Source organism: Suncus etruscus, chromosome 15, assembly GCF_024139225.1.
Source record: "Suncus etruscus isolate mSunEtr1 chromosome 15, mSunEtr1.pri.cur, whole genome shotgun sequence".
NCBI lineage: Eukaryota > Metazoa > Chordata > Mammalia > Eulipotyphla > Soricidae > Suncus > Suncus etruscus.
This window is the reverse complement of record NC_064862.1, coordinates 77,549,481-77,563,505: the sequence shown is the minus strand read 5'-3', so window position 1 is coordinate 77,563,505 and position 14,025 is coordinate 77,549,481. Positions and strand designations below refer to the sequence as shown.

General features: G+C 44.4%; 1 protein-coding gene across 1 annotated transcript; it reads left to right on the top strand.

The window, feature by feature from the left end:
• Positions 1 to 282: 282 nt before the first annotated feature.
• On the top strand, positions 283 to 9,687 carry ZNF12 (zinc finger protein 12). Its single transcript, XM_049788193.1, has 7 exons — positions 283 to 462; positions 2,641 to 2,717; positions 2,775 to 2,916; positions 3,716 to 3,778; positions 4,761 to 4,887; positions 5,335 to 5,421; positions 7,765 to 9,687. The coding sequence occupies exons 1-7, from the start codon at positions 283 to 285 to the stop codon at positions 9,606 to 9,608; spliced, it is 2,520 nt and encodes an 839-aa protein (XP_049644150.1). The 3' UTR covers positions 9,609 to 9,687.
• The last annotated feature ends 4,338 nt before the right edge of the window (positions 9,688 to 14,025 follow it).

Genomic DNA, 14,025 nt, shown 5'->3' with positions numbered 1-14,025 from the left:
GCCCTTGGGCCACTTATTGTATTTGTATCTGTTTTGTTTCTTCAATTGCAAAATAAGATCTATGCAGTGTGCATAAGAATTCGTTCATAAGTTTTGTTTTTACTATAGTCAGATGGACAGTGAACTGGCCCCCTGTTTAAAAAGTTTGAGGACCCCTGTTAGGGGGTATGCTAGTCTGGGACACTTCTGGAGGCTGTGCAAGGGCAACACACATCCATTTCCTTGGACTTCCATGACTTGGAAAGTTGCCCAGTTTCAGGTCCTGCATGGAGGTGGAAGTCCATGTTGCGTCACGTGAGAGAGCAACGCCAGGGCTACGCACCTACCCACACCATCGAGCCCCGTGGGAAGAGGAGGAAGCTGCCAGCGGGGCAGGGTCAACGGGCCCAATCCGGGCCTAATCCAGGTGCACTTGCCGCGGGTCCTGCTGCGCTGGCCCTGACAAACGCTGTTGCTTTCACTGTGGAGTTGAGAAAAAGTTTTTGTTAAAATGTGGTTTCCTCACGGACACTTGACTATTTGAGTCACCCTTCAAGGGCCACAGCTGTGAAGAATGCCATGATTCTAGTTCTCTAATGTACAGGAGTGTTCGAGAGCTTGTTGCTCCAGTAAAGTTCATTGTGTTTCCTTGTTTACAAGAGTCTGCGTTTTCATTGGGCTATGTCAAGGGAACCTGCTTCTAGACACTTTGGGTGCTCTTTCAGAGAAGGGGTTGCTGGGGGCGGTCAGGGATGGGACCAACCTCCATCCCCCTGAGAGCTGAGTCCTGGAAAGTTCCGTCCTGTGGAGCAGTCTGGGCTCAGCAGGGAGCAGGTGAGGCCCCAGCTCTGGAATTCAGGCTAAGCAGCTTCATGTTTGGGAGAGGATCATGATAATGCTCACGGAGCGATTTTTACTCCATTTTTTTTTTTTTGTGTTCAATCACTTGGACGTTTCCCGTTTCAAGTTCCCTTATTTTACTTTTCGTTCTGTCATGTGTGAGATGAGGCTTGTTTCAAGCGGCTTTTGCTAGGAAGATGAAGTTGCTGAACAAGGTAGTTACTGGGAGAATCTGGGCAAACTTTCTTTCCACAGTATTCCTGTAGGCCTGCTGGTTTTCGTTTGAGATTGATTTTTGAAAAAGTTTTCTATGTAATTTTGTAGCAATTCATAAGTTTAATTCACACCACCTTTCCTCATCTATAGATGTAAAAAATTGCCACTATTATAGTTGTGCAATGCATATGACTGTTTTATATCTTTTTATAGAGTGAAGATAATTTTGGTTCTATGTTCATGAGAGTCTTTGAGTTTTTATTGCAAAGTTTATTTATTTATTGCAAATAATCTTTTTTCTGAGGGCATGAGTAATATTGTTGGGGGTTTGGTCTGGAGAGAGAGCACAGCAGTAGGGCATATGCTTTGTATGCAGCTGACTTGAGATAGACCCGGGTTTGATTACCAGCATCCCATAGAGTCCCCCAAATCTGCTAGTGGGCTTCTGAGTGCATAGCCAGGAGTAACTTCTGACCACAGCCAGGTGTGGCCCAAAATCATATATTGAGGGAGATAGGGATGACATCCTGGGAAGCACTGTCTTAGGAGAGAAGCCTGAGACCAGAGGGGAGCCATGATGAGTTCCCCCTGCCTCTCAAGTTCGGGGCACACTCAGACATGTGACCCATCAGGTCCCTCACTGTCCAAGCAAATCTCCACTGTTTGCAGGCTTTAGAGTTGTTTCAGCAATGCCTAACCTTCATTACTTCGATTTATGGGACTGAGGGTCTGGAATGCGAGGACCTTCCCAACACTCTTATAAAAGGCATTTTGGGAGGGTGGGCACAAGCCTTGGATGCTCAGGGCTTATTGTCAGGGAAAGTCTGACAATCGAAATTGCAGTTTATGTGGGTGAAAGCGAAAGAAGTTTATTCAAGGGGACCATAGTTCAGGTGCCTTCAGAAACGCCCGGTCCTGAGCAAGGAGGGTCCACTCCATATTACATCTTCCAAAGAGGAAGCAAAGAAGCGAGCGGCTTTCCACAAGCAAAACTGCAGTGAAGGTTGGTATGGCTTTGAAGAGCAAAGAGTTTTGCACTCAACTAATTATCCTTTAGGTTGGTTTCTGTGGTCTAGTGATTCGGAGCACCTCCATATATATATATATATTTATGCCCAAATCTTCTTCCCTTTGTTTTCTCCTCTTCTTGTGACAATCTTCATCCCCATCTTTTCTCTTTTCAGCTGTTCTTCACACTCAGACTTCCACAGCCAGTTTTCCTTAATTTCTCTCCCAGTTATTCCCGTTCTGTGCTCAGGGATCACTCCGGGTGATTTTAGGGTGTGTGTGTGGGAAACATCCCAGAAGAAGAAGGTCTCTCTTGCGCGGGCAGACGCGCATCCCGCGCTCCTACATAGCTTGGGCCTTCCTTCAAGAAACCCCCCCCCCCCAGTGGTCCTCAAACTATGGCCCGCGGGCCACATGTTGTATTTGTATGTTTTGTTTCTTCATTGTAAAATAAGATCTATGCAGTGTGCATAAGAATTCGTTCATAAGTTTTGTTTTTACTATAGTCAGACCCTCCAATGGTCTGAGGGACAGTGAACTAGCCCCCTGTTGAAAAAGTTTGAGGACCCCTGCGCCTTGACTGACGCATCCTCATAGAGACTATCAGGCTTTTCCAGCCTCCACCGCAGCCAGCGCGGGGCCCTGTTGCAGTTCAGCATCAACACGGAGGACGCGTAAGCTTGTCGGGATCCTGCTCAGCAGTTCGCGCGTTTATCCCTTCCATCCGCGAGGAACTGGAAGCCCGCCCGCGAACAGCCGACGCGCGTAATCCAGGAGGCCAACGTGGAGCACGCGGAAACGGACTTCGCAGACCTTCCCTTAGGCGGGGCGCGTTGGCTGCTGGGAAATGAGTCCGCCGTTGGAGGCTGCTGGGTAAGTGCCGGAAGTCGGCGTCCCAGTGTGTGCTGCGCCTGCGTCCCCTCCGGCTTCCGCTCGGTGCCATGGTAACCGCGCAGGCGCGATTGGATCAGGTAGCTCGCGGCCGCTGCTTCGCATGCTAGGGGAAGGCAGGACCCCGTAGGCACTTCGCCTGTCAGACGTCCAGAGACCGACCCTGAGGGCAGGTCTGACCGCCCTGTCGGGGCCCCAAGGCCGGCGCCGGGGTAGGTTGGGGTTTGCTGTCCCGAGCTCCCCGTGTTTCAGTCCCCGCCGTGCAGCCGCACCGCGCTGGGGTCCTGGGTGACCCTGGAGTGAATGCGGTCCCGAGCTCCCGGCCCTGGAACTGGGATGCGTCTGGACCCCGCGGCGGGGAAAGGGGTCGTGTTTGTTGCAGGTGTCATGAGTGGGACCTGAACCCCCTTCTGTGACCCACCGAGGTCTGTGCTGCACCTCAAAATCTGTAAATTTGCACTTCAAATCTGTAAATTTGTAAATTTGCCAATACTCGCTGACCCTGGCCTCCAGCATCTTGTGGGTCTGTGAACCTAAAATTCTCCCCCCGCTACCCCCGATTGTCTTACACTCGTGGATGCTTGCTAGGCCAGTAGCATTTGCCTTGTCTGATGTGGAATAGCACCACCTTATTGTCACCTGTGGGTCCTGGAAGGTTGAGGAGGCACGCCCTTAACTTCCCTATAGTTGGTCTCCTGGAAATTTCTAGGCTACTTCTTCACAGTAGCAGGGATCTTTGCCAGAAGGTGGAAGGTCTCATGGCCCTGTTTTCCTTCCACAGGTCCCTCTCTACCTTCCCGCCTTCCTGTCTTTCCAGGAGCGTCAGAAAATGAGTCAGATCATGGTGAGTTTCCTTTGGCTTTGTTGTCACAGACTCTACATTAGGAGGTGTTGGACGAGGTGAAATTTTGGAAGGGAAAGCTTTTTTTCTTTCATGTTTTGGAAGAAAACAGCCCAGTTTTAGGGAGCCTGAGTGGCCAGATTTTGTTGTCTCATTGGTTTTGTTATCTGCTCCCTCCTCTTAACTCCTCTTTCAAGTACACCCCAGCCTTATGGTTGATGGTCTCTGTATGATGCTCGTATTTGTTGTAGTCTGGAACATGGGACAGACACTCAGTTGGGATCAGGGACAGTAGTGGGCAGATTGGAGAGTGTGTTCTGTGTCTAGTGAACCCCAAACTGCACATGACCATGTCATTCTCTGCACAGTTCCCAGTGCCTTAGCAGCTCAGGGGTAGCCATGTGGGCTATGAAGGGCTAGTTCCAGCCACTGATTTAATTCCAGGGGGCACTTTTAAAGGGAGGCTTTACATGTTCTCCAGCAATTACCCTCCTCCCAAACAGAGGGTTGATAGGAAGAAAGAATTCAGGGTTCCCTGGTGGAGATATAGGTGTACCACACTATGCTGTCACTTGCAGTTTTGTGGACTGGGGCAGGCCCTAGACTAGCTGCCCATGAGAAAACATGGCTCCAGGTGACTGCCTGCCCACTTGCTGCTTTTGTGATAGTGGTATATCACATCACAAGTATGAGGAGAAGGAGGAGCTTGGATGGAAAAGGCTGCTGGAGTTGAAGCTTGTAAACTCTCCACATATGTCGGGAGTTCAGGAGTGATATAAATGAACTTGTGACAGGATCCAGGGGAAAGTTGATATAGGTGGCAGCTACTCAGTGCCAGGAGGTTGCTGGAGTTCCATCAGTAGTGCATGGACAGCATAGAAGGAAGGAGCCACTGCTTTTTTTATGGGCTTGGACGTTTAGCTTGTTCCACTCTGCATCCCATATGTCTTATCCACATCACCCAGTTCTGTTCCTGGTGTCACAGGGGCCCATGTCATTCTGGGATGTGGCTGTGGACTTCACCCAAGAGGAATGGTGGCAGCTGGACACTGAGCAGAAGCTGATCTTCAGGGACGTGATGCTGGAGAACTACAACCACCTTATCTCTGTGGGTGAGTGGAGTTCTTGAGTCCCCAGAAGCTCATGTTTTTGAAGGTCCATGTTTACTTGTTTGAATTCCAGTGAGTCTCCTTAGAATATTGGGAGTGCTGTAATTTGGTCAACTGATGGGCATCTGGTGAATCCCCAAGGTTCTATGATGTCATTCAGTACATACAAGTGGGGCCTTCTCTGGGGAGTTTGTGAGCAACCTCCCCCTGAAAGGATACAGAAACCCAGCAGCCAGGCTCAGATTCTCTTTTTTTGAGCTTTTGAGCCACACCTGGCTGTGCTCAGGGATTACTCCTAGCTCTACACTCAGAAATCGCTTCTGGCAGGCTCAGGGGACCATATGGGAGGCCGGGATTCGAACCACCGTCCTTTTGCATGCAAGGCAAATGCCCTACCTTCATGCTATCTCTCTGGCTCCAAGGCTCAGATTCTCTTGTTTTCATTAACAGGCTGTCACATCCTCAAGCCGGAAGTGATCCTCAAATTAGAGCAAGGAGAAGAACCATATGGCGCCTTCCTGCCTCCCAGCTCTCTAGGTGTGTTTTGGGGGAGAGACTGGTCATTGCTGGTGTTGTTTCAGAGTCCCCAAATTTAGGGGCCACTTGACTCTTGGGTCTCCTTCCTCTGTCTTCTTTCTTCCAAATGAAAATGAGTCTATAGAGCTTTACTATGCTCAAGGCTACCCAGAACCCAAATCCAATTGCTTCCTTCTCCTCTTAAACCATGAATGGTTCAGTTCCTCTTCCTTCATTTTCCATAATGTTGCCTCGGTGATAACCAAACATGAACATCACTGTCTGGTGTCACCGGATCCTTTCTGCTTGGTGAGCCCAGGTCTGTTCTTAAGTCACCTGCCTGCCTGCGCTATTGCTGTCTTTCCCCTGGTCCTTTCCATGAGGCACCTTTGACTTATTTCTAGTCTTCATTTTCCTTTTCTCTCCTTCAGAATTCTGGTTCAGATCTCTCTCTTGCCTAAGTCAGGACATTTTGGGGTCCTTGCTGTCCTGGTCTCTGGAGCTGACCCCACTTCAGTTCTGTGGTATGCCCCTCACTTGCACATGTTCCTCTCTCTTGTTTACTTCTTCCAAGCACCTTGAGTGCTTGGCCTGTGGCCAAGGGGCTCCAGCTGACCTTGGAGAGAAATCACTATACCTCATTGATCCTCCCACCTCTCTAGAGCATCCTTCCTAAACTCAGCTCATTTCATTGTTCCTGAACCCTTTCTGGAGCCCCTGCCCTCCAAATCTGCAGGGGATTGAAGAGACTATTTTCAATTTTAAGGGGAAAGGAGCTAATTTGGAGTAAAAAAAGATTGTTAGAGGTATTTTGCTGTTGGTATGGCAATATTATGCAAAATCAGCTTTGAGCTACTCAGGTGTGGAAATCAGTCATCTGAGTGAAACAACTGGTTGAAATTGATTGCAGCAATATTGGGTGCCTCAGCAGAGTCCTCCATCTGGCTTTAGGTTATACTGTGCCACTACTTTTGGAACAGGTTTGGTGAACCTATAGTGTGTACACTATAGGGCGTCAGAAGTAAGTATCTATACAGTCAGAATGGGATGTTGGGGGGTGCGCAGTGACATGTCAAGGACAGAACTAGTTTAAAGATATTGTTAGTTGATTGAAATAGAAAATAATTGAGGTTTTTGTTTTAATTTAACTTGATTTGGGGACCAAACTTGGCAATGCTTAGGGGTTACTTTTGACCGCACTCAGGGGAGTGTGCCAAAGACAGGACTGGTATAAAGAAATTGTCAGTTGATTGAAATATAAAGAGTACTTCTCTTTATTGTGCTGTGATTCCAAAGCAGCTTCTGAGGCAGTTTAATCCCCATTTTATTGGAGGTTGAACCTCTGTACAGGGAACACTTACCCAGGCCATCTGGCCCCCCATTGTGCAATAGAGTCTAGGTAGCATTTCATAGCCTGAATGAGATCAGTGTAAATCATAATATCATTGGAGGGGCCCGGGCAGTGGCGCTAAAGGTAAGGTGCCTGCCTTGCCTGTGCTAGCCTTGGACGGACCGCGGTTCGATCCCCCGGTGTCCCATATGGTCCCCCAAGCCAGGAGCAACTTCTGAGCACATAGCCAGGAGTAACCCCTGAGCGTTACCGGGTGTGGCCCCAAAAAAAAAAAAAAAAAAAAAAAACAATATCATTGGAAAGTTGAAGAAATATGAAGCTTTAGAAAGGTCACCTTTGTTCTATATGTACTTTCTGTTGGACAGATCTCTTTCTGGAACAGTCTTCCCAGTGAAACCATTGCTGAATCCTGTTTGTAGGACTCAGCTCCAACCATGGTGAAGTTTAGGTATAAGCTTACTAGGTATTGCTCTGTGGACTCTGCTAAAAGAAGAATCTCGAATTAGGTCATTTGTTAGCACAAAAGGCATAATATCATACTTAGCATAGTTAGCACAAAAGGTCATATGACTGAACAATTTGAAATGATGCGCCAGGTGCAGACCATCTCCAAAGCAGATCCCAGAATCTTCTAGCTTCCTTGTTCCCTTGGTACTTTCCATGTTGTCTATCTATGTATGCTCTGTGCCTTGAGTTTCTTTATAGCTGCTTTGTCAGCATGTACTCAACATCCTATGTCTTATTTATTTTGTGCTTTTATTGTCTATACCCAGTTTCAAACAAAATACTGCAAAGAAGAAAAATGCAAAGATGCTTGTGTTTTTTTATAAGTTTATTTCTCCTTTACCTCTCATCTCTGGAGGTACACTCACATTCTTGCCCCAAACCGAAACAACAGGGCAAAATATATATAACATTATTGTCATCTGTCTATGAATGAAGTTTCTGTGTCTGTCATTTTCCATATAGGAAAATGTACATAAACCTTGCTCTTTTTGCCTCTTTTTTTTTAGAAAAAGTCTGGAAAGTTGATGATCTGAGAGAGAGACAGGAAAATGGAGACAAACATTCAAGGCAGACTCTATTAATCAGCAACAAAACCATGACTGAAGAGAATGGTAATGTTCATGGTAAAACATTTAATGTAGAATCAACCCCTGCACTTGCAAGAAAAACATCTTTTAAATGCAGCACATGTGGAAAGGGTTTCAAATCTGCCTCAGAATTTATTAGTAGTGATGGAAGCTATGCAAGAATCAAACCTGATGAATGTTGTGCATGTGGGAAATCACTTCTCCATTTAAAGAAGCCTAATCCACCAAGTAAATCAGATGAATTAATTCAGAATGGGGAAGCATATACTCTTAGTGGAAAAAATCTATATCAAAGCATTAATATTTTGAAGAAACCCTGTCAATATCTTGAATGCCAGAAAGCCTTTCAGAAAGATGCAGATTTTATTAGCCACATGAAGGAGAAGCCCTACAAATGGAATGAATCTGAACTAGCCTTTATCCAGATGTCAGACCTCACTGTGCATCAGAGTGCTCAGATCGAAATGAAGCCCTATGAGTGCACTGCATGTGGGAAATCCTTCTGTAAAAAGTCCAAGTTCATCATTCACCAGAGGACTCACACAGGAGAGAAACCCTATGAATGTAATCAGTGTGGAAAGTCCTTCTGCCAGAAGGGCACGCTTACTGTGCACCAGCGCACACACACAGGGGAGAAACCCTATGAATGTGGTGAATGTGGGAAGACCTTCTATCAGAAGCTGCACCTCATTCAACACCAGAGAACTCACTCAGGAGAGAAGCCGTACGAATGTAGTTACTGTGGCAAATCTTTTTGCCAGAAGACACACCTCACCCAACACCAGAGGACACATTCGGGAGAGCGACCCTATGTCTGTCACGACTGTGGAAAAACTTTCTCCCAGAAATCAGCGCTCAATGACCACCAGAAAATTCACACAGGTGTGAAACTCTACAAGTGTACCGAGTGTGGGAAATGCTTCTGCCGAAAGTCAACTCTCACCACACACCAGAGAACACACACTGGAGAGAAACCTTACGAGTGCAACGAATGTGGGAAGTTCTTCTCTCGACTCTCCTATCTTACTGTGCACTACAGAACCCATTCAGGGGAGAAGCCCTACGAATGTACTGAATGTGGGAAAACCTTCTACCTAAATTCAGCCCTCATTCGGCATCAGAGAGTGCACACCGGAGAGAAACCTTACGAATGTAACGAGTGTGGGAAATTATTTTCTCAGTTGTCATACCTCACCATTCATCATAGAACTCATTCAGGAGTGAAACCCTACGAATGTCTTGAGTGTGGAAAAACCTTCTATCAGAATTCAGCCCTTTGTAGACATCGACGAATACATAAGGGGGAGAAGCCCTATGAATGTTATATATGTGGAAAGTTCTTCTCTCAGATGTCATACCTCACTATACATCATAGAATTCATTCAGGAGAGAAGCCCTATGAATGTAGTGAATGTGGGAAAACTTTCTGCCAGAATTCAGCCCTTAATCGACACCAGAGAACACACACAGGAGAGAAAGCCTATGAATGTTACGAATGCGGAAAATTCTTCTCTCAGATGTCATATCTCACTATCCATCATCGGATACATTCAGGAGAGAAGCCCTTTGAATGTAACGAATGTGGAAAAGCTTTCTCTCGGATGTCCTATCTTACTGTGCACTATAGGACTCATTCAGGAGAAAAACCCTATGAATGTAAGGAATGTGGAAAAAAGTTCTACCATAAATCGGCCTTTAATAGCCATCAGAGGATTCATGGGAGAGATAATGTGAATTTGCATGATGTGGAGAGACTTCTCTGAGGCCCAGCCTCAAATGAGTTTTACCTGAGTTAAACTGATGTCAGAGGGTTCACTTGGCAGTGTGGGCAAAGTTTGCTCATCCATCAGACTGCTGGTGTTCTGGAAGTTAAAAGGCAAGAGACTGCAGTTATCACTCAGCTACTGGTTTGGATGTTGGACTTCACAGGAGTAAAAATTTAAATACATGTGGCTTTTACTTGACAGGGAATTAACCAAGGGTATTTTTTTTTAATATAACGAATGTAAAAAAAATCCACCTTTGAAAATGATCAATAATAAGCTATTTCTTTATTTCTTTTAGTTTTTTGGCCACAACTGGTGATGCTCAGGAGTTACTTCTGGCTATGTGCTCAGAAATCACCCCTGGCTTGGGGGACCATATGGGACGCCGGGGGATCAAACTGTTGTCTGTCCTAGGCTAGCACACACAAGGCAGACGCCTTACCCCTTGTGCTACCACTCCAGCCCCAATAATAAGCTATTTCTGATACAATATCAAACTATAGAACAAAAAAAAGAGGGTAATTGTGAATAATCCTTGTAAATAGAAGCTGTAAGATCAAGATAATTAAATACTAAAGAAGAATTAAACTAATTTATATGATTCCTGAGAATATATGATTTATATATGAATGGGATGTGTTTTTTGTTTTTATTTTGCTGGTGGGTTTTTTGTTTGTTTGTTTTATTTTTTTAGGATGCTACATTAAAAAGAATTGTATGTTTGGCTTGAGTCATGTTTGAAAGGGCATAGTATCCATACTAGAATAATTTTTAAACATATAGTAAGATTATCTGTTCTAAAGAAACTATTTTAGTGGCTTAATATATATTGTACTAACCAGTGTTAAGTGTAGTATATGCTTTCTTTTTCTTGTACTCTTGCCTGGTGCTTACAAATGCATTTTATTATTATTAATAAGTTAAGTCTTCCAATAAGAAGCCAGTGGTTTTAAAATAATGTTTCCAGATGTATCTGAGTAAGCAAGAGATAGAATTCTATGCATAGAATCAGGACATCTACATGGATGATTTGTAGTTGTTAATGCTAGGGGTCTCCATTAGTGAGTCAGGACTCATTGGAATCTGTACAAATTAAAAATGAAATATTCCACTCTGATCCTTTCTATTCACTCTTTTTAGTTGAATGCATAGATTAAGTGTGCATTGCATTCAGACTTTGTAACATGGGTGTAGTCTGTGTTTTTTATTTGATATTTTTAAACTTTAGGCTCTATTCTTTCCTAGTTCTACATGTTAAGAACACACATGGTTTTCCAGAGCATGGGTTCATGCTTTTTCATTATTTTTGCCAGTTTGTATCTGCTCCTGATAATAAGGGGTAGATCCTGGTATTTCAGCTAGTCATGAAAAGCTTCTTTTTCATTGCCAATAATTTGTGTACAATGGCCACAGCCAAGATTCTAGCAAGGACATAGTAAATTTTGGGTTGTATGTAGGGAAGTGTGTCCTCAGACATTAGAGACCCTGCAGAATGGAGTGGGGCTTGGCCATTTCCTGTCTAAATATGATGTCTGATTGTGTTTTTCACATTGGATCATTATTTAAGTCATAATCATGACAGTATAAAGATAAAAGTATAAAGATAGGAAGAACTGGGGCATGAATGATGATATGATATTAAGCCATTGAATCAACCAGCCTTGTAGCTGTTCCATTCCTCGACTGATCTAAATGCTCAAGTTAAAATCAGTGACTGTAGGGTGTTCTGTTGATAACAACTGATAATAAAGTACTTTTGCAGGAATTCTATATTCAGAATTGGGTTTCAGGTAAAGTCATTTACTTTGTAGTGTTTCTGTAGGCATTTGTCTCATGTTTTTTGTAAAATATCATGTAAATAGTTTGAGCATTAGATATCAACAACTTGTAACCTATGTATGCTCACGTTCTACTACGGATCCAAGAATAATTAATTTGACCTGATTTGTCGGGCAGAGCTTTATACATGTTATATATATATTTTTTTTATTTTTATTTTTTTTTTTTTGTTTTTTGGGTCACACCCAGCAGTGCTCAGGGATTACTCCTGGCTCTACGCTTAGAAATCATTCCTGGGGGCCCGGAGAGATAGCACAGCAGCTTTTGCCTTGCAAGCAACCGATCCAGGACCAAAGGTGGTTGGTTCGAATCCCGGTGTCCCATATGGTCCCCCGTGCCTGCCGGAAGCTATTTCTGAGCAGACAGCCAGGAGTAACCCCTGAGCACCGCCGGGTATGGCCCAAAAACCAAAAAAAAAAAAAAATCGTTCCTGGCAGGGTTGGGAAACCATATGGGATGCTGGGATTCGAACCAACGTCCTTCTGCATGCAAGGCAACCTTACCTCCATGCTATCTCTCTGGCCCTGACATGTTGTATATTTTGTTTAGGTTAACTTATATTACATTATTACAGTAGCTAACATTATATAAGCTAAAGATATGGGTTTTTTTCTTCAGTGATTAGCCCAATAGTTATTTTCCACTGAATAATTGAGTTCCCACACCTTTTCATTTCATCAAATCAAATAACCTTGTTTTTCTTTAAATTATGCCTCCTGTTTTGCTTATGTGGCACTTCCCTTCCATACTCTTCTAGATGTTGTGTCTGTTAAGAGCAATCTGTTGGATTGTATAGTTTTGTGCTGAAATTACATTCATAGAATATTTGTTGAAACGATATCTCTCAAAGTTACCCAGGCTAGTGTGCAGTGTAGCTTAAATAGTATGCTTTAAGTAAAGTCTTTGATAAGCTTCATCAGTCTTGGCTTATTAGTGTTTTGTTTTTTTTTTTTAGTAAACTGCACAAAGAGTATTCTAGGTATGTGTGTTCTTGATTAGATGATAATCCACTTCCATTTAAGGGTGAATATGCAGGTTAGGTTGTGTGAAAGATTTGTGAAAGGCTTTTTTGTTTGTGTGTGGTTTTTGGGTCACACCCAGCAGTGCTCAGGGGAAACTCCTGGCTCCATGCTCAGAAATTGCTCCTAGCATGCACAGGGGACCATATGGGACGCCGGATTCGAACTGATGACCTTCTGCATGAAAGGCAAACACCTTACCTCCATGCTATCTCTCCAGCCCCTTGTTAAAGGCTTTTACTTTAAATTAGGGAAGTCCAAAATTATGCTCAAAATTTCTAATTCCTGAATTACTTAAGAGCCAGCTGTATTTTTAGCTGAATCAAAGCAAAAATGGTATAAAGATATCTTGCAATTTGTACTTTTTTTTTTTTTTGATTTCTGGGCCACACCCGGCAGTGCTCAGGGGTTACTCCTGGCTATCAGGTCAGAAATAGCTCCTGGCAGGCACGAGGGGACCATATGGGACACCTGGATCGGCTGCTTGCAAGGCAAACGCTGCTGTGCTATCTCTCTGGGCCGGATATCTAGCAATTTGTTAGAAAGATTAAAAACTCCTTCAAAGGGCCGGCAAGGTGGCGCTAAAGGTAAGGTGTCTGCCTTGCAAGCGCTAGCCAAGGAAGGACCTCGGTTCGATCCCCCTGCATCCCATTTGGTTCCCCCCAAGCCAGGGGCAATTTCTGAGCGCTTAGTCAGGAGTAACCCCTGAGCATCAAACGGGTGTGGCCGAAAAACAAAAACAAAAACAAAACCTTCAAGCCACATCTAGTGCAGAAAAAGATTAGTAAATAAATCATTTTACTTTTTTTTTTGTTTTTTTTTGGGCCACACCCATTTGATGCTCAAGGGTTACTCCTGGCTAAGTGCTCAGAAATTGCCCCTGGCTTGGGGGGACCATATGGGACACCTGGGGATCGAATCTCGGTCCTTCCTTGGCTAGCGCTTGCAAGGCAGACACCTTACCTCTAGTGCCACCTCACCGGCCCCAATTTTACTCTTAAACTATATCAATAGATATAGTTTCCAAAAGTAATTTCTTTTTTTGGGGTGGGGGTTGGGCTACACCCAGTGATGCTCAGGGATTACTCCTTGGCTATGCACTCAGAAATCGCCTCTGGCTTGTGAACCATATTGGACTCCCAGGGATCAAACTGCAGTTCATTCTAGGTCAGCCGCATGCAAGGCAAATGCCCTATTGCTGTGCCACCGCTCTGGATCCCCAAAAAATTTCTTGTGCTGCTTCAAATAAGTAGTGGACATGAAATGAGTAACTATGTCAGGAAACAATCAGTATTGTTCTCATACTCATGAACCTAACCCTGAATGGATCATGAAAGTATATACTGATGTCAGGGATAGACTGCATATAATTTTTTTGCTTGCTTTTTTTTTGGGGGGGCCACATTCGGTGATTCGGGACCATATGGGACACCAGGATTCGAACCAACCACCTTTGGTCCTGGATTGGCTGCTTGCAAGGCAAAGGCCGCTGTGCTATCCGGGCCCTCTAAAATTTTTTTAAAAAATATTTTTTTTTTTTGGTTTTTGGGCCACAC